At 53.8% G+C, this 21291-nt stretch overlaps 1 protein-coding gene across 1 annotated transcript; it reads left to right on the top strand.

Annotated features, from left to right (window-relative positions):
- Positions 1-6872: 6872 nt before the first annotated feature.
- On the top strand, positions 6873-19074 carry LOC142823095 (uncharacterized). Its single transcript, XM_075913387.1, has 3 exons — positions 6873-6951; positions 11578-17634; positions 19034-19074. The coding sequence occupies exons 1-3, from the start codon at positions 6873-6875 to the stop codon at positions 19072-19074; spliced, it is 6177 nt and encodes a 2058-aa protein (XP_075769502.1).
- Positions 19075-21291: the final 2217 nt, after the last annotated feature.

Raw genomic sequence — 21291 nt, 5'->3', positions numbered from 1 at the left:
CCTAAAGAGACCCTGTCTCAGACCAGAACTCTCCGGCCAGCCCCTGCTGGCTTTTACTTGCTCATTTACCAAATGGAATTTTCAGCTTAAAAATGATTCAAAATGCAGTGAGGCCCAGCAAGATCTGTGAACACAGGTGGACTTTTGTCACTGCCCTCATCTTGGGGAGGGGAAGATCTCTTTGTTCCGTGTGCGTACAGGGCCTGGCACGAGGCCCTGACCACAGCTGGGGTATGGCCTGTCTCTTGCTGTATATCTGTGCAGCGCCTGGCACAACGGGGCCCTGATCTCAGCTGGGGCAGGAACTGTCTCTCGCTGTGTCTGTGCAGCGCCTGGCACAACGGGGCCCTGATCTCAGCTGGGGCAGGGTCTGTCTCTCGCTGTGTCTGTGCAGCACCCGGCACAATGGGGCCCTGATCTCAGCTGGGGCAGGAACTGTCTCTCGCTGTGTCTGTGCAGCGCCCGGCACAACAGGGCCCTGATCTCAGCTGGGGCAGGGATTGTCTCTCGTTGTGTCTATGCAGCACCTGGCACCCGGGGCTCTGATCTCAGCTGGGGCAGGGATTGTCTCTCGCTGTGTGTCTGTGCAGTGCCCGACACAACAGGGCCCCAATTTGGCTGAGGCCGGTAAGCATCACAATAACAATTTTCTTTTTCTTAAATAAAGTGAGCGATCAGATAATGACATACAACAGCACATGTATATATGACCCTGGTGCCACAGTTTTGGATTTCGGTGGAATGAAAAGTCACTGCGGAGATACAAACCGCAGTGTGCAAGAATGACAGTGTGCAAGAATGAAAATTCCTGGACAGATTCTAAAATTGTGTACATTCACTCCCTAATCTCTAATCCCTCTTTAAATCTGTAATCCACAGCATGTGCTAACTGTATCTAATCCTTCTAATCTTCTACTTCTAATCCCTTCTATTTAATCAATAATCTCTCATTCTTAATCTCTGGTCCAGAATCAAATCCTTTGCCTCAAATTGTCTAATTTTTTGTCTGAACATTGTCGAATCTCTCAACCTGCAACACTTATGCCTAATCTTTTGTCTCTAATACCCAATCTCCACAAATTGCTCCATGCTGCTGGGAAATTTATAGAACACTAGAACTGGAAGGGATCTCATGCGGTCATCAAGTCCAGTCCCCTGCCCTCGTGGCAGTGTGCGGAAGACTGCACTACCCTGCCTTACCCCGATGTGGATCCCTAACAAGCAAAACCCAGGCCTGTCTCAAGTATGGTACATGTAAGCATGCAGGCCAGGCTTGGCTTAGGGAAATTGCGAGAGTCAGGAATTGTTTTGCATGACAAAAAACCTTGGACTGGTACTTCTGTTTCTGATCAGCAAAAATTACAGATGCAGCCATTAAACTGTCAACTACTCATAGGCTACGTCTACACTGGCATGATTTTCTGAAAATGCTTTTAACGGAAAAGCATTTTCGGAAAAATCGCGTCTAGATTGGCAGGATGCTTTTCCGCAAAAGCACTTTTTGTGGAAAAGCGTCCGTGGCCAATCTAGACGTGGTTTTCCGCAAAAAAAGCCCCGATCGTCATTTTCGCAATGGGGGCTTTTTTGCGGAAAACAATACTGTGCTGTTTATACTGGTCCTTTTGCGCAAAAGTCTTTCGGAAAAAGACTTTTGCCCGAATGGGAGCAACATAATATTTCCGGAAAAGCCTCATGATTTTACATGAGATCGTCAGTGCTTTTCCGGAAATTCAAGCGGCCAGATGATTTTGCGGAAAAACTTGCCAGTCTAGACACAGCCATATAGTTTTGAGTAGGATGTACCCCAAATAGGGGCACTAGGCATTTTACGTATCCTACGCAATACAGAATCAATTGGTAAATATGATTAGAATGACCAAGTCTCACTTTGCTATAAAATGGGCTTAGTAAGAACAATCGATGGGAGGGAATAGCCAGGATTCACACACACATCCTGCTTGATGTAACTAGAAGTAAACACACCGGCGACCCCAGTGCATGGCGTTACATTGCGTGGGAATCAAAAGGCCAATGACCTCCTGCCTAGCACTGTAGGTAGCATACAGGTGAAGTGTAAGTGAACTAGGCTTTATTATTGTATTATAGTAGATTTTCTATTAATTCCTTTTGCACTGCTTTGCGCTGTATTATTTCATAGAATCATAGAATCATAGGACTGGAAGGGACCTCAAGAGGTCATCGAGTCCAGCCCCCCGCCCTCAAGGCAGGACCAAGCTCCGTCTACACCATCCCTGACAGATGTCTATCTAACCTGTTCTTAAATATCTCCAGAGAGGGAGATTCCACCACCTCCCTTGGCAATTTATTCCAATATTTGACCACCCTGACAGTTAGGAATTTTTTCCTAATGTCCAATCTAAACCTCCCCTCTATTTGCTTTAGAATTTATAGCATTTAAGGTTTAAATTGTATAGTCATTGTTTTTAAGGCTTGTAACACTTAAACAACTGGGCTACTGCTAGATTGGCATGATTTTCCGCAAATGCTTTTAACAGAAAAGTTTTCCGTTAAAAGCATTTTCGGAACAGAGTGTCTAGATTGGCACGGACACTTTTCCGCAAAAGCACTTTTTGCGGACAAGCGTCTGTGCCAATCTAGACGCGCTTTTCCGCAAAAAAGCCCCAATCGTCATTTTCGCAATCGGGGCTTTTTTGCGGGAAACAAATCCGAGCTGTCTACACTGGCCCTTTTGCGCAAAAGTTTTGCGCAAAAGGGCTTTTGCCAGAACGGGAGCAGCATAGTATTTCCGCAAGAAGCACTGATTTCTCACAGTAGGAAGTCAGTGCTTTTGCAGAAATTCAAGTGGCCAGTGTAGACAGCTGGCAAGTTTTTCCGGAAAAGCGGCTGATTTTCCGGAAAAACTGGCCAGTCTAGACACAGCCCTGTATTACGGTAACTGCTTAAAGCTTGCAATATAAAAGTGGTTAAATAGCCCTGGTGTGTCCTGGTTTCCCTTGCATCTAAAATAAATCAAACCACGCGACAGGCAGGACCAAGCACTGTCTAGATCATCCCTGACAGATGTCTGTCCAACCTGTTCTTAAATATCTCCAGTGATTAATATTCCTCCCGATGCAATTTATTCCAGTGTTTCACCACCCTGACAGTTAGGAAGTTTTTCCTCATGTCCAACCTAGTTCCTAATTCTGAGACAAACAGAGGCTAGGAACACCTGGCTAATAGTCATTGATGGACTAAACCTCCATGATCTAGTTCTTTTTTGAACTCTTCACAACATCCTCAGGCAAGGAGTTCCACAGGTTGAGAATTAAAGTAGATATTGAGTGTATGTCTACACTACAGTTTTTCTGAAGAAAACCTCACTTACGTCCACACTGCAATCGCGTTCTTTTGAAAAAACCTTGAAAGAACAGAGGGGGTTTTCCGACATTGGTAAACTTCTATCTACTAGTAAGAAGCCTTTTTTCGAAAGAGCTCTTTCGGACAAAGGTGTGTGTAGACAGGGAAGAGGGAGTTCTTTCGATAGAAGAGGAAAAAGCACATGTGCCCTGATGGCCACTCCATTCATAGTAATCCCAGTTTACGTGCGAGAGAGCATCCATTCAGTGTGGATGCTATCTGTCGATAAAGCAGATTGCTTTTTCGATGTGCTTCGGCAGGGCGGACTCTCTTTTTCAGACGAAATTTTTTCGGAAGATCTGTTCTGGAAAAGCTTCCTCCGAAAGAAGGCTGCAGTCTAGACATAGCCTCAGTGTTATCTTCTCATTTTGCAGTGGCTGGGAATCAAACCCAGGTCAACTGCGTGGGAGAAACTACATTTACCACTATACGACTAATGCAACTGCCTTGCTGGAACGTTACAGGCTCCATCATCTGACCTTGGATCTGGAGGGAGTCCCTACACATTTCTGATATGGGGGGTGGACTCAGGAACCGAACCTCCCCAGGAAGAAGATGCTGGGGCCCTCTTGCCCCCAGGAGCGGAGCTGTTAATCCAGAGTGGTGGCGAAGTTGCTGAAGTCAGGGCTGGACTCTGATCTCAGTGGCCCTGGTGTAAAACCGGAGTGCTATTGTCAACGGAATCGAGGCTGGACTCGGAATAGGGAATCGCCAAGTGATCCCTCTCCTGTCCTCCATTCCCAGCCTCTGACCAACAGAGGCTAGGGACACCATTGATGGACCTAACCTCCAGGATCTAGTTCTTTTTTGAACTCTGTTAAAATCCTGGCCTTCACAACATCCTCTGGCAAGGAGTTCCGCAGGTTCCAGAGTGGCCACCCTCCCACTCCTTTCTACTGTTCTTAGGTGCGGGTGGGAGGGGATCTGGGGGCATGTTGCCAGATTTCCACCCTCTGATGGGAAAAGAGGATGGGGAAGCCTGGTAGAGACAGCAGCTGAGTGCCCCATTAGACAGAAGGAATGGGAAGGCTCGGATTAGGGACTCGTCTGGGCTTTGGTTTCTATTCCCTCGGGGTACCACTCCCCTGCTCAAATTAGCCGCTGCTGACTTCACTGCACTTTCATTTCACACGCACACAGGAGTGTTTCTCTCACCCTCCCCTTCCACCCACACTCAACCGGCCTGTGCCCTACCTGGCTCCAACCCCACCGTGCCCTCGACTTTTTTCCAAAACAGTGTCGCTCCAATCCAGGCATGCACGGGCCCCTCCCAGGACAAAAGTAGCCCCACATGGGGGGTGGGGGCCCAGCCATCCCATTCCAGAACTGAGCGGCACCACCTGCGATTGCTCCTGGCCACGTGCCATGGCAGGATGAAAGCCAGAAGCCTTTCCAGCTCCCTCGCAGGCCTCTAGCGTCTCTCTCTGGCTCATCCTCCGTGTGTTTACCCCATTGCCATACCAATCAAATATTTTGCTCTGAGTCACACACATACGCACACACGTTTCTCTGTACTTTTAACCCCATCGCTCGACCCTACGTGCCCATTCATGGGTTAAAGCGCACACGTTCCTCTCCAAAGTGCATAGCCTGGCTCGCAGTGGGAAATCAAGACGTGTAATCGCTGCTGAGTCCTTTAAAAACACCCAGGTGCACCAGGACGCTGGCGGGTAATCATCAGGCAATCAAGCACAAAGGAGAAGGCGGGGAATGATGCGAAAAGGCAAGAGGAATTCGACTGGCCAACAAAGAAATTATTAATCCGGCAAAGAAAGCCGCTACTGCGGGCAGCCACCTAATCTCTGTAACGTGAGATGTGTTTTTATTTATAGTAAGTTAAACAGAGGCTGTTCATTTCAAGTCACTTATTTACACACATACACACACACTCAAAAACGCACTTCCAGAACTAAAACCATAAGAATGGCCATGCTGGGTGAGACCAAAGGTCCATCTAGCCCAGTGTCCTCTCTGTCGACAGTGGCCAATGCCAAGTGCCCCAGAGGGAGTGAACAGAACAGAGAATTATCAAGCGATCCTTCCCCTGTCACCCATTCCCATCTTCTTCAAACAGTCTTGGGACACCATCCCTGCCCATCCTGACAAACAGGTATTGACAGACCTATCCTCCACAAATTGATCTAGTTCTATTTTGAACCTTGTTATAGTCTTGGACTTCACAACATCCTCTGGCAAGGAGTTCCGCAGGTTGACTGTGCGTTGCATGAAGAAAAACTTCCTTTTGTGTGTGTTTAAACCTGTTGCCTATTATTCAATCTGCTGACTATTTTTAAAGTTACTTAAAAGGACTAAAACAATTAAAAACTGATTCTTACATCTTCTGTGGGGTTCCCCCCTCCCCTCCTGGGGTTTCCTCCTCCCTCCCCCTGCATTTTTCTTCATTTCGTTCAGCAGACTATCCAGTCAGATCCAGTTCTTCAGCAGGTGGAAATAGTTCAGGTTTGGGGCTATGTGGCTCATTTGCATCTGCTCAGGATCTGGCCCAGAGACTCAAAGTCACCATCGTGTGACTCTGTTTTGACTGCTGGACACTGGGAATTTCTAGTCAGTTTCAGATTTAACCAATCAGAGTATTGCAGCCAAATGTTCACACGCATTTTGATCCCTAACACTGGTAGGACAGTGGCTTGAATGCCTTTGAAAAATCTGGTCTGTTGATTTCCAGTCGTGGGAAAAACAATTCCTAGACCTCATTCCCATTTTCCCTGTGAGCCGTGCTGCTGCCACGAAATCCAAGCTTTGTCCAAGCAAAACCTTTGCAGAGGCAGAATGTGTTTGGGCCCGCTACTGTCTAGCACTCCAATAACTAATCACATCTCTGGAGACTAATTGTTTCAGAAGGAAGCAATTTACAAAGGTCAGATCATTCAAATAAGGCCCAAAATAGCAGCAGGTGACGTAAAAATGCACGCCTAACTGTTATCCTCACTGTGCATACCTTCACTGTGCTATTTATTCATCTATCTATCATCCCTCTGTTTCACGATAGTACCTAACTACCCTCACTTCTATGCCCTGCGTATCTAGCTAAAACACTTAAGTCAAACATTGCTGATTCATTCCACTGGCTTTTTTGTAAGCCAGCGTGCAGCACCTGATCTCTACCAAACCAGCAGGGCATTAAAAAAAAAATTATTTTGCTTCTCTTTGACATTATCTTAACCGCAGCCTCACCCTTCTCCTGATAAGGAATTTTGTCTGCCTTCATCACAGAGGGCTTGACCCAACCACTCAGGGGTGTTAATAACGTTAGTTACTGCTCAGAGCCCAGCCCCTTAGGTACACTTTGCAGGATGAGGGGAGAGATTGGCATGACATAGGGGCATAAGAACACCCAAAAGGCGTGTTCTGATTACATACCGCTAGAAAACGTCACCTGGGGAATGACGTCTGCAGAGAGACAGCAGAAAGACTTTAAAAAGCAGGGCTATGACCCACCAGCCATGGATCGCGCTTTCTACAGCACCGCGATGGGTCGTGTCCGGACGGCACCCGGTGTCCGTTTGTGGATTTTCTTGGGGCTCATGTTTTTTTCGCTCCTCGTGAGAGGTAAGGGCTTATGGCATTCCTTAACCATCAGAATGAGCCAGGTCATCCGCCGATATCGATTTATGCCCACTGGGGGCCGAGGCTGACTGACATCAAATCAAGAATGTCTCCAATTGACTATTGACTCGGGTTCAAGTAGGACTGATTTTCACCAGTGTGCGGAATTTATTCCAGTAACCAGACTTTAGGTGACATAGGCTACATCTACACTGGCATGATTTTCCGAAAATGCTTTTAACGGAAAACTTTTCCATTAAAAGCATTTTTGGAAAAGCACGTCTAGATTGGCAGGATGCTTTTCCGGAAAAGCACTTTTTGTGGAAAAGTGTCCGTGGCCAATCTAGACGCGCTTTTCCGCAAAAAAGCCCCGATCGCCATTTTCGCAATCAGGGCTTTTTTGCGGAAAACAGTACTATGCTGTCTACACTGGCCCTTTTGGGCAAAAGTCTTTCGGAAAAAGACTTTTGCCCGAACGGGAGCAGCATAGTATTTCCGGAAAAGCACTGATGATTTTACATGAGATCGTCAGTGCTTTTCCAGAAATTCAAGTGGCCAGTGTAGACAGCTGGCAAGTTTTTCCAGAAAAGCTGCTGATTTTCCGGAAAAACTTGCCAATCTAGACACAACCATAGGGTCTTTGATCTGAGCATCCCAAAAATGGGTCACTGTGGACCTGTGGAACTCCTTGACAGAGGATGTTGTGAAGACCAAGTCTTTAATGGGATTCAAAAAAGAGCTAGATAGATTCATGGAGGATAGGTCCATCAATATTTATTAGCCAGGATGGGTAGGAATAGTGTCCCTAGCCTCAGTTTGTCAGAGGCTGGAAATGGGTGACAGGGGAGATATCACTCGATGGTTCCCTGTTCTGTTCATTCCCTCTGAGGCATCTGATATTGGCTACTGTGAGAAGACAGGATATTGGGATAGATGGACTTTTGGTTGGACCCAGTACGGCTGCTCTTATGTTATCTTTTGTCTATTATGATCCATAATGTCTAGAATGGGGAAACTGAGGCACAGAGAAGCCAGTGGCAGGAGGAGAACCTAGGAGTCCGGGCTCCCTCCTCCGTGCTGTCAGGACTACCTACGAGACCCAAGGATAGTCAATTTCTTCATCTCACTTTTCCCCTCTATAACCTGCCAATAATTATCCTTCCATCATCTGTTTTAGATAAGAGGCTGTGTCTCTCCCACCGACCTGCCAGTGGGTGTAACAGCGGAGACTTTCAAATCTAAAGTTAGGAGCCCAATTTCCAGGGAAAGTCAATATGTTTAGTTCCTTTTGGATCCTTTGGAAACACGGTGGGGACACTGACAAGTGAACCCACCCACCCTGGTTCCTAGATTTACTGAGGAGAGAGATAATCCCTAGGTGCTCACATCAGCATTTGAGCTCCTCCCAGATCTGCATTCTGGACCCGTCTAAGGGGTGGACCTGGGGTTTACTAAGGGACCCTTCAAATCAGAGGGGGGAGGTTCAGTCAAATACGATTCACACTCAGATCCACAGTTCCCAATGAGTGTCCAGAAAGGACACAGTTGGTTTTGCAACAACCGTCTTGTGGGTGATGCACAGGAGAGGGAGTCACGGCTCAGCGCTGGAAGGAGAGTAGGGTCTAGTGGTCAGAGCAGAGGGAATGGCGATTGAGGGCTCTTGCGTGCTAACTTCCGCGTCAAGGCTGAGAGTCATTGATTCTTGCTTGTGCCCCCAGGAGACTGAGGGGGGGATAGGATAGAGGTCTATAAAATCATGAGTGGGGTGGAGAAAGTGAATAAGGAAAAGTTATTTACTTGTTCCCTTAATGTAAGAACTAAGGGCCACCAAATGAAACTAATGGGCAGCAGGTTTAAAACAAATAAAGGGAGTTCTTCTTCACACAGCGCAGAGTCAACCTGTGGAACTCCTTGCCGGAGGAGGTTGTGAAGACTAGGACTAGAACAGGGTTTAAAAGAGAACTAGATAGATTCATAGAGGTTAAGTCCATTAATGGCTATTAGCCAGAATAGGTAAGGAATGGTGTTCCTAGTCTCCGTTTGTCAGAGGGTGAAGATGGATGGCAGGAGGGAGATCTCTTAAGGATGCCTTGTTCAGTTCACTCATTCTGAGGCACCTAGCCTTGGCCACTGTCGGCAGACAGGACACTGGGTTGGTTAGACCTTTAATCTGACCCAGTCTGGCCGTTCGTATGTTCTTATGTTATGTTCTTAATGGTGGATGAGGGGAAAAAAAGACACTACAGGGGATTATTTAATCCACTGGTTTGACAGTGAACGAATTGCTAGAGGCTGATGAATAGCTCCGCTGTCATGCGCTGGTTATTAGTTTTTGTTAGAATTTCACCCTTGGCTGGTCAGGAAACAAAGGCTCTGTTTCTAATGGCCCGTTCTTGTATTGCCGTAACACCGGCTGGGATCGGCCGGGCGCTGCACAGACACAGTGACAGTCCCTGTGACAGCTGAGATCAGGGCCCCGTTGTGCCGGGCGCTGCACAGACAAAGCAAGAGACAGCCCCTGCCCCAGCTGAGATCAGGGCCCCGTTGTGCCGGGCACAGCACAGACAAAGCAAGAGACAGACCCTGCCCCAGCTGAGATCAGGGCCCCATTGTGCCGGGCGCTGCACAGACAAAGCAAGAGACAGTCCCTGCCCCAGCTGAGATCAGGGCCCCGTTGTGCCGGGCGCAGCACAGACAAAGCAAGAGACAGACCCTGCCCCAGCTGAGATCAGGGCCCCGTTGTGCCGGGCGCTGCACAGACAAAGCAAGAGACAGGCCCTGCCCAGCTGAGATCAGGGACCTGTTGTGCCGGGCGCAGCACAGACAAAGCAAGAGCCAGCCCCTGCCCCAGCTGAGATCAGGGCCCCGTTGTGCCGGGCGCTGCACAGACAAAGCAAGAGAGAGGCCCTGCCCCAGCTGAGATCAGGGCCCCGTTGTGCCGGGCATTGCACAGGCAAAGCGAGAGACCGGCCCTGCCCCAGCTGGGATCAGGGCCCCATGGAGCAGAGATCATCCGTTCCCCAAGATAAGGGCAGTGACGTCCATCCATTTTCACAGGTCTTGCTGGGCCTCTCTGCATATTAAAACATTTTAAAGCTGAAAATCCATTTGGGAAATGAGTAAATAAAAGCCAGCAGAGGCTGGCCAGAGAGTTCTGGTCTGAGACAGGCCACCGGCAGGGGAGCAGCTCCCAGGCGATGTTTTGCAGATGGTGGAGTTGTATATGGGGTGCCGCATGAAAAGGACTTGACCATCCCCAAATTAATTGGAAAAGGGAGTGAGAAATGGGGCCTTTTTTTCTTAAGCCTAGGCTGGCAACACTGGCTGGTTTAGGGGTTGGATCAGTGGTTCCCAAACTTTCCAGCATCATGCCCCCTTTTTGATTTTTGAAAAACCCTCACGCCCCCCCCACCCCAAAAAAATAACAGCTAAACTTGTCGAGGGGGAAAAAAGGGGGAGACCAGGGCAGCAAAACTTGATGGAAGGGGGAGGCTGGGTCGCTCCCCCCGGAATTTCTTCACAGCCCCCCAAGGGGGCACACCCCCCAGTTTGGGAGCCCATGGCTTAGAGGAACATAAATGATTAAGGGTATATAAGGAGAGATTAATAAGACATTCACTTTTCAGCTTGGAAAAGAGATGACTAAGAGGGGATATGATGCAGGTCTATAAAATTATGACTGGGGTGGAGAAAGTAATTAAGGAACAGTTATCCACTTTGTTCCCATACCACAAGAATTAGGAGTCAACCAAATGAAATGACTCAGCAGGCAGAGAAGCCAGGAGTCCGGCCTGCCTCCTCCCAGAGATTAAAACAAACAAAAGGAAGTATTTCTCCACTCAATGCGCCGTCAACCTGTGGAACTCCTTGCCACAGGAGGTTGTGAAGGCCAGGACTTGAACAGGGCTTTCAAAAAAGAGCGGGATAAATTTATGGAGGTTAGGTGCCTCAATGGCTGTTTGCCAGGACAGGCAGGAACGGAGTCCCGAGTCTCTGTGTGTCGTGGGCTGGGAATGGGTGATCATGTGAGGGTTACCTGTTGTGTTCCCTCCCTCTGGGGCACCTGGCCTTGGCCACTGTGGGCAGACAGGACTCTAGGCTGGAGGGACCTTTGGTCTGACCCAGTGTGGCCAATCTTATGTTCAAAGGATCAAAGGTGAGATGGTTTGGAGACCTCTGATTCTATTCCAGTGCGGGGCAGCAGCAGCCAGTAAACGTTCTATGGACAGTATGGTCGCAAGCCTCCAATGAAGGAGCTTTCCTCCTTTATTGCTGAGCCGTCTGCTTGCCCAGCATGGGTGGCAGGGCCGTATGCCCCGCACGGTCGCTACCCGTGGTCCTCAGTTGTGTTCTGGGTGGAGCGGTCTCCTTGAGACGGGAAACACCCCTCAGCAGGGCTGGGGCAGGGAGAAAGGAGGCAAGAGGTGGATGTAGGGAGGCAGTGGGCTGGGACCATGCAGTGAAAACAGCGCAGGGGGCCAAGCAAAGGTCTTAGCTCCCGAGCGGAGCCACCAAGAGCAAAGTGGAGTGAAGCCAGCAGAGGGGGAAGCTGAGCCCTGTTGGGAGAAAGGTTCTGATGGGCGTCACCCGGCTGCTGTGTAAACCCGCTGCCCTTCTGCCTTTCCGCAGGGGAAACATCCACCACGACAGGGAACCCAACCACGGCCAGCACCAGCACCAGCACCAGCTCCACTGCCAATTCAACTCCCACCGTGAGCCCAACCTCTGTTCCCAACCCCGCCGGCAGCACAGACACTAGCACGCTGGTCACAACAGCCTCCAACCCGGCTTCCAGTGAGAGCCCCGCTGCCCATCCCACCTCAATGCCCGGCTTCACTGCCTCCACGACACCCAGCTCCCCTGACACCTCAACCCCCGGATTCCCTGACACATCGACCCCCAGATCTCCTGAAACGATCCCAGTAACCTCTACCTCTACCACCAACCCCAGCTCCCCAGCCTCCACAACAGAGAATTTGAATCAAACCACTGCCACAATCCTCAGCTCAACCCCATCCGCAATGCAGAGTTTCTCCCAAGCCACGACCAAATTCACACCCCCCACTACCACATCCCTCACCTCCACTGTCAATGCAATTACCAGCTCGACTTCCATCAGGACCGATAACTCCACCCCCACCTCAACCTCCAGCTCCGCTCCTGCCACGACCGATAACTCCACCCCCACCTCAACCTCCAGCTCCGCTCCTGCCACGACCGATAACTCCACCCCCACCTCAACCTCCAGCTCCGCTCCTGCCACGACCGATAACTCCACCCCCACCTCAACCTCCAGCTCCGCTCCTGCCACGACCGATAACTCCACCCCCAACTCAACCTCCAGCTCCGCTCCTGCCACGACCGATAACTCCACCCCCAACTCAACCTCCAGCTCCGCTCCTGCCACGACCGATAACTCCACCCCCAACTCAACCTCCAGCTCCGCTCCTGCCACGACCGATAACTCCACCCCCACCTCGATCTACAGCTCCACTCCCGCCACGACGGATAACTCCACCCCTACGTCGACCTCCAGTTCCACTCCCACCACGACTGATAACTCCACCCCCATCTCAACCTCCAGCTCTCTTTCCACTACCACTGATAAGTCCAACCCCATCTCAACCTCCAGCTCCCTGCCCACCACGACTGATAACTCCACCCCCGTCTCAACCTCCAGCTCTGCTCCTTCCGCCCCCAATAACTCCTCCTCCACCTCAATGTCCAGCTCCACTCCAACCACAACTGGTAACTCCAGCCCCATCTCAACCTCCCGCTGCACTCCCATCACGACCGGTAACTCTACCCCCACCTCAACCTCCAGCTCCGCTACCACGACTACCGATAACTCCTCCCCCACCACAATCTCCAGCTCTACTCCCACCACAATAGATAAGTCCACCCCCACCTCCACATCCAGCTCCACCACCACGACTACCGATAACTCCACCCCCATCTCAACCTCCAGCTCTCTTTCCACTACCACTGATAACTCCACCCACATCTCAACCTCTAGCTCTGGTCCCACCACTGCCGAGAACTCCACACCAACTGCAACCTTCAGCTCCGCTTCCAAGACTACCAATAATTCCACCCCGACCTCAACCTCCAGCCCCGCTCCCACTACTACCGATAACTCCACCCCCTTCTCAACATCCAGCTCCGTGCCCATCACGACCGATAACTCCACCCCCATCTCAACCTCCAGCTCTGTTCCCACCACCCCCAATAACTCCACACCCACCTCAACCTCCAACTCTGCTCCCATGACTACCAATAACTCCACCCCCACCTCAACCTCTAGCTCCGCTCCCAAGACTACTGATAACTCCTCACCCTTCTCCACCTCCAGGTCCACTCCCATCACAATCGATAAGTCCACCCCCACCTCAATCTCCAGCTCCGCTCTCATTACTACCGATAACTCCACCCCGTTCTCAACCTCCAGCTCCGTGCCCACCACGACTGACAACTCCACCCCCATCTCAACCTCCAGCTCCACTCCTGCCATGACCGATAACCTCAGCCCCACATCAACCTCCAGCTTCGCTCCAACCACAATCGATAAGTCCACCCCCACCTCAACCTCCAGCTCCGCACTCACCACCCCCAATAACTACGCCGAAACCGCAATCTCCAGCTCCACTCCCACCACAACTGGTAACTCCAGCCCCACGTCAACCTCCCGCTCCACTCCCACCATGACCGGTAACTCTGCCCCCAACTCAACTTCCAGCTCCGCTCCCACCACAACCGATATCTCTACCCCCAACTCATCCCACAGCTCCACTACCACCAAAGCCGATAACTCAGCCACCACCTCAAACTCCAACTCCACTCCTGCCAGAACTGATGACTCCCCCTTCACCTCAACCTCCAGCTCCGCTCCTACCACCATCGATAACTCCACCCCCTTCTCCACGTCCAGCTCCGTGGCCACCACGACTGATAACTCCATCCCCATCTCAACCTCCAGGTCTCTTTCCACTACCACTGAAAAGTCTAACCCCATCTCAACCTCCAGCTCCGCTCCTGCCACGACCAATAACTCCAGCCCCTTCTCAACCTCCAGCTCCGTGCCCACCACGACTGATAACTCCACCCCTATCTCAACCTCCAGCTCTCTTTCCACTACCACTAATAAGTCCACCCCGATCTTAACCTCTAGCTCTGGTCCCACCACCGCCGAGAACTCCACACCAACCGCAACTTCCAGCTCTGCGACCAAGACTACAGATAACTCAACCCCCTTCTCCACCTCCAGCTCCACTCCCACCATAATCGATAACTCCACCCCCACCTCAACCTCCAGTTTCGCTCCCACCACTACCGGTAACTCCACCCCTTTCTCAACCTCCAGCTCCGTGGCCACCACGACTGATAACTCCACCCCCATCTCAACCTCTAGATCTCTTTCCACTACCACTGAAAAGTCCAACATCATCTCAACCTCCAGCTCCGCTCCTGCCACAAATGATAACTCCAGCCCGACCTCAACCTCCAGGTCCGCTCCAGCCACAATCGATAAGTCCACCCCCACCTCAACCTCCAGCTCCGCTCCCACAACTACCTATAACTCCACCCCCTTCTCAACCTCCAGCTCTCTTTCCACTACCACTGATAAGTCCAACCCCATCTCAAACTCCAGTTTGGCTCCTGCCACGACCGATGACTCCAGCCCCACCTCAACTTCCAGCTCTGCTCCCACGACAACCGATATCTCCACCCCCACTTCAACCTCCAACTCCGCTCCCACGACTACCGATAACTCTAGCCCCTTCTCAACCTCCAGCTCCGTGCCCACCATGACTGATAACTCCACCCCTATCTCAACCTCCAGCTCTCTTTCCACTACCACTAATAAGTCCACCCCCATCTCAACCTCTACCTCTGGTTCCACCACCGCCGAGAACTCCACACCAGCCGCAACCTCCAGCTCCGCTCCCACGACTACCGATAACTCAACCCCCTTCTCCACCTCCAGGTCCACTCCCACCACGATCGATAAGTCCACTCCCACTTCAACCTCCAGGTACACTCCCACAACTACCGATAACTCCAGCCCCTTCTCAACCTCCAGCTCTCTTTCCACTACCACTGATAAGTACAATCCCATCTCAACCTCAAGCTTCGCTCCTGCCACGACCGATAACTTCAGCCCCACCCCAACCTCCAGCTCCACTCCCACCATAATCGATAATTCCACCCCCACCTCAACCTCCAGTTTCGCTCCCACCACTACTGATAACTCCACACCCTTCTCAACCTCCAGCTCCGTGGCCACCACGACTGATAACTCCACCCCCATCTCAACCTCCAGCTCTCTTTCCACTGCCACTGAAAAGTCCAACCCCATCTCAACCTCCAGCTCCGCTCCTGCCACGACCGATAACTCCAGCCCCATCTCAACCTCCAGCTCCACTACAGCCACAATCGATAAGTCCACCCCCACCTCAACCTCCAGCTCCGCTCCCACGACTACCGATCACTCCAGCCCCTTCTCAACCTCCAGCTCCGTGCCCACCATGACTGATAACTCCACCCCCATCTCAACCTCCAGCTCTCTGTCCACTACCACTGATACGTCCAACCCCATCTCAACCTCCAGCTCAATTCCTACCACGACCGATAACTCCAGCCCCACCTCAAACCCCAGCTCCGCTCCCACCACAATCGATAACTCCACCCCCACCTCAACCTTCAACTCTGCTCCCACGACTACCGATAACTCCACCCCCTTCTCAACCTCCAGCTCCGCTCTCACCACAATCGATGACTCCACCCCCACCTCAACCTCCAGCTCCGCTCCCACGACTACCAATAACTCCACCCCCTTCTCAACCTCCAGCTCTGGTCCCACCACTGCCGAGAAATCCACACCAACTGCAACCTCCAGCTCTGCTACCACAACTACCAATAACTCCACCCACTTCTCAACCTCCAGCTCTGCTCCCACGACCCCCAATAACTCCTCCCCCATCGCAATCTCCAGCTCCACTCCCACGACTACCGATAACTCCTCCCCCATCTCAACCTCCAGCTCTCTTTCCACTACCACTGATAAGTCCAACCCCGTCTCAACCTCCAGCTCTGGTGCCACCACTGCCGAGAAATCCACACCAACTGCAACCTTCAGCTCCACTCCCATGACTTCCGATAACTCCACCCCCTTCTCAACCTCCGGCTCCACTCCCAACACAATCGATAAGTCCAACCCCACCTCAACCTCCAGATCAGCTACCACAACTACCGATATCTCCACCCACTTCTCAACCTCCCACTCCACTCCAACCACAAGCGATAACTCTACCCCCACCTCATCCCACAGCTCCACTCCCACCAAAGCCGATAACTCAGCCACCATCTCCACCTCCAACTCTACTCCCACCACAACTGATAACTCCACCCCCACCTCAACCTCCAGCTCCGCTTCTTCCACCATCAATAATTCCACCCCCATCTCAACCTCCAGCTCTGCTCCTGCCACAACCGATAACTCCAGCCCCACCTCAACCTCCAGCTCCGCTCCCACCACAACCGATAACTCTACCCCCACCTCATCCCACAGCTCCACCACCACCAAAGCCGATAACTCAGCCCCCACCTCAACCTCCAACTCTCCTCCCACCAGAACCTATGACTCCACCCCCACCTCAACCTCCAGCTCCGTTCCGACTACCGAGGAGTCCACCCCCTTCTCAACTTTCAGCTCCCCTGCCACCATGACTGATAACTCCACCCCCACGTCAGCTTCCAGTTCTGTTCCCACTACCACCACCGATAGCTCCAGCGCTACCTCAACCTTCATCTCCGCTCCCACCATGACCGATAACTCCAACCCCATGTCAACCTCTATTTCCACTCCCACCACAACCGATATCTCCACCCTCACGTTAACTTCTAGCTCTTCTCCCACCACGACTGATACCTCCACCTCCACCTCAACCTCCAGCTACCCTCCCACCACGACTGAGAACTCCACCCGCACCTCCACCTCCAACTTTGCTCCCACCACCACCAACAGCTCCACTCCCATCTCATCCTCCAGCTCCGCTCCTGCCACGACTCATAACTCCACCCCCATCTCAACCTACAGCTCCACTCCCAGCACGACTTATAATTCCACCCCCACTTCACCCCCCAGCTTCTCTGCCACCATCACCCCCAACCCCACTCCCACTACGACCCCCAACTCTTCAGCAGTCATGACTGGCAGCACCACTGTCACAACGACCCCCAGCCCTGTAGTCACCATAATCTTCATGTCCACTTCCACTTCACCCCCCAATTCTGCTGCAATAATCACCCGCAGCCCCTCTCCGAAGACAACCTCAAGCTCTGTTGCTACTATGACCCCCAGCTCTGCAGCCACCTTGACCCCCAGCTCCAAAATCACCTCGACCCGCAATTCTGCTGTCACCTCAACCCGCAGCCCCGTAGACACTTCGACCCCTAGATCCACTGAAACCTCGACCCCCATCTCCTCTCCCAACATGACCTCCAGCTCCTCTGCCACCAGCCCTGTAGCCACCATGACCTTGACCTCCGCTTCCACCACACCCCCCAATTCCACTGCGATCATCAGCCGCAGCCCCCCTCCGAACACAATCTCGAGCTCTGCTGCTGCCATGGCCCCCAGCTCCACGGCCACATACACCCCCAATTCTCCTGATAACTCGACCTACAGTTCCAGCTCCACAGCCACCTCGACCTCCAGCACTGCAGCCACCTTGACAATGAGCTCTGCAGCCACCTCGACCCCCAGCTCCACTGAAACCTCGACACCCAGCTCCACAGCCACCTTGACCCCCAGCTCCACAGCCACCTCGACCCCCAGCTCCACAGCCACCTCGACCCACAGCTCCGCTGAAACGTCGACCTCCAGCTCCACAGCCACCTCGACCCCCAGCTCCGCTGAAACCTCGACCCCCAGCTCTCCTGAAACCTCGACCCCCAGCTCCACAGCCACCTCGACCCCCAGCTCCACAGCCACCTCGACCCACAGCTCCGCTGAAACCTCGACCCCCAGCTCCACAGCCACCTCGACCCACAGCTCCGCTGAAACCTCGACCCCCAGCTCCACAGCCACCTCGACCCCCAGCTCCACAGCCACCTCGACCCACAGCTCCGCTGAAACCTCGACCCCCAGCTCCACAGCCACCTCGACCCACAGCTCTGCTGAAACCTCGACCCCCAGCTCCACAGCCACCTCGACCCCCAGCTCTCCTGAAACCTCGACCCCCAGCTCCACAGCCACCTCGACCCACAGCTCCGCTGAAACCTCGACCCCCAGCTCCACAGCCACCTCGACCCACAGCTCCGCTGAAACCTCGACCTCCAGCTCCACAGCCACCTCGACACCCAGCTCCACAGCCACCTCGACACCCAGCTCTGCTGAAACCTCGACCCCCAGCTCCACAGGCACCTCGACCCCCAGCTCCGCTGAAACCTCAAACTCCAGCTCCACTGAAAGCTCGACCCCCAGCTCCACAGCCACCTCGACCACCAGCTCTGCTGAAACCTCGACCCCCAGCTCCACAGCCACCTCGACCCCCAGCTCCACTGAAACCTCGACCCCCAGCTCCACAGCCACCTCGACCCCCAGCTCCACTGAAACCTCGACCCCCAGCTCCACAGCCACCTCGACCCCCAGCTCCGCTGAAACCTCGACCCCCAGCTCCACAGCCACCTCGACCCCCAGCTCTGCTGAAACCTCGACCCCCAGTTCCAGTGAAACCTCAACCCCCAGCTCCACAGCCACCTCGACCCCCAGCTCCACAGCCACCTCGACCCCCAGTTCCAGTGAAACCTCAACCCCCAGCTCCACAGCCACCTCGACCCCCAGTTCCAGTGAAACCTCAACCCCCAGCTCCACAGCCACTTCGACCCCCAGTTCCCGTGAAACCTCAACCCCTAGCTCCACAGCCACCTCGACCCCCAGCTCTGCTGAAACCTCGACCTCCAGCTCCACAGCCAACTCGACCCCCAGCTCCACTGAAACCTCGACCCCCAGCTCCACAGCCACCTCGACCCCCAGCTCTGCTGAAACCTCGACCTCCAGCTCCACAGCCACCTTGACCCCCAGCTCTGCTGAAACCTCGACCTCCACCTCTGCAGCCACCTTGACCATGAGCTCTGCAGCCACCTTGACGCCCAGCTCCACTGAAACCTCGACCTCCAGCTCCACAGCCACCTCGACCCCCAGCTCTCCTGAAACCTCGACCCCCAGCTCTGCTGAAAACTCGACCTCCAGCTCCAAACCCACCTCGACCCCCAGCTCTGCTGAAACCTCGACCTCCAGCTCCGCTGAAACCTCGACCTCCAGCTCTGCTGAAACCTCGACCTCCAGTTCCACAGCCACCTCGACCCCCAGCTCCACTGAAACCTCGACCCCCAGTTCCACAGCCACCTCGACCCCCAGCTCCACAGCCACCTCAACCCCCAGCTCTGCTGAAACCTCGACCCCCAGTTCCACAGCCACCTCGACCCACAGCTCCACTGAAACCTCGACCCCCAGCTCCACTGAAACCTCGACCCCCAGCTCCACAGCCACCTCGACTCCCAGCTCTGCTGAAACCTCAACCCCCAGCTCCACAGCCACCTCGACCCCCAGCTCCACAGCCACCTCGACCCCCAGCTCCAAAGCCACCTCGACCACCAGCTCTGCTGAAACCTCGACCTCCAGCTCTGCTGAAACCTCAACCTGCAGCTCCACTGAAACCTCGACCCCCAGCTCCACAGCCACCTCGACCACCAGCTCCGCTGAAACCTCGACCTCCAGCTCCACAGCCACCTCGACCTCCAGCTCTGCTGAAACCTCGACCCCCAGCTCCACAGCCACCTCGACCCCCAGCTCTGCTGAAACCTCAACCCCCAGCTCCACAGCCACCTCCACCCCCAGCTCTGCTGAAACCTCGACCCCCAGCTCCGCTGAAACCTCGACCCCCAGCTCCACAGCCACCTCGACCCCTAACTCCGCTGAAACCTCGACCTCCAGCCCCACAGCCACCTCGACCCCCAGCTCCACAGCCACCTCGACCCCCAACTCCGCTGAAACCTCGACCTCCAGCTCCACTGAAACCTCAACCCCCAGCTCCGCTGAAACCTCGACCTCCAGCTCCACAGCCACCTCCACCCCCAGCTCTGCTGAAACCTCGACCCCCAGCTCCGCTGAAACCTCGACCCCCAGCTCCACTGAAACCTCGACCTCCAGCTCTGCTGAAACCTCAACCCCCAGCTCCACAGCCACCTCGACCCCCAGCTCCAAAGCCACCTCGACCACCAGCTCCAAAGCCACCTCGACCACCAGCTCTGCTGAAACCTCGACCTCCAGCTCTGCTGAAACCTCAACCTCCAGCTCCACAGCCACCTCAACCCCCAGCTCCACAGCCACCTCGACCCCCAGCTCCAAAGCCACCTCGACCACCAGCTCCAAAGCCACCTCGACCACCAGCTCCACTGAAACCTCGACCACCAGCTCCACAGCCACCTCGACCCACAGCTCCACTGAAACCTCGACCTCCAGCTCCACAGCCACCTCGACCCCCAGTTCCGCTGAAACCTCGACCCCCAGCTCCTCAGCCACCTCGACCCCCAGGTCTGCTGAAATCTCGACCTCCAGCTCCACAGCCACCTTGACCCCCAGCTCCGCTGAAACCTCTACCCCCAGCTCCACAGCCACCTCGACCCCCAGCTCCGCTGAAACCTCTACCCCCAGCTCCACAGCCACCTCGACCCCCAGCTCCACAGCCACCTCGAACCTCAGCTCCAGTGAAACCTCTACCCCCAGCTCCACAGCCACCTCGACCCCCAGCTCCGCTGAAACCTCTACCCCCAGCTCCACAGCCACCTCGACCCCCAGCTCCACAGCCACCTCGAACCTCAGCTCCAGTGAAACCTCTACCCCCAGCTCCACAGCCACCTCGACCCCCAGCTCCGCTGAAACCTCTACCCCCAGCTCCACAGCCACCTCGACCCCCAGCTCCACAGCCACCTCGAACCTCAGCTCCAGTGAAACCTCGACCCGCAGCTCCACAGCCACCTCGACCCCCAGCTCCACAGCCACCTCGACCCCAAGCTCCATAGCCACCTCGACCCCCAGCTCCACACCCACCTCGACACCCAGCTCCACTGAAACCTCAACCCCCAGCTCCACAGCCACCTCGACCCCCAGCTCTGCTAAAACCTCGACCACCAGCTCCACAGCCACCTCGACCCTCAGCTCCACAGCCACTTCAACCCCCAGCTCCACTGAAACCTCGACCCCCAGCTCCACAGCCACCTCGACCTCCATATCCGCTGAAACCTCGACCCCCAGCTCCGCTGAAAACTCGACATCCAGCT

Source organism: Pelodiscus sinensis, chromosome 32, assembly GCF_049634645.1.
Source record: "Pelodiscus sinensis isolate JC-2024 chromosome 32, ASM4963464v1, whole genome shotgun sequence".
Taxonomy (NCBI): Eukaryota; Metazoa; Chordata; order Testudines; family Trionychidae; genus Pelodiscus; species Pelodiscus sinensis.
This window is presented reverse-complemented; position numbering and strand designations above follow the sequence as displayed.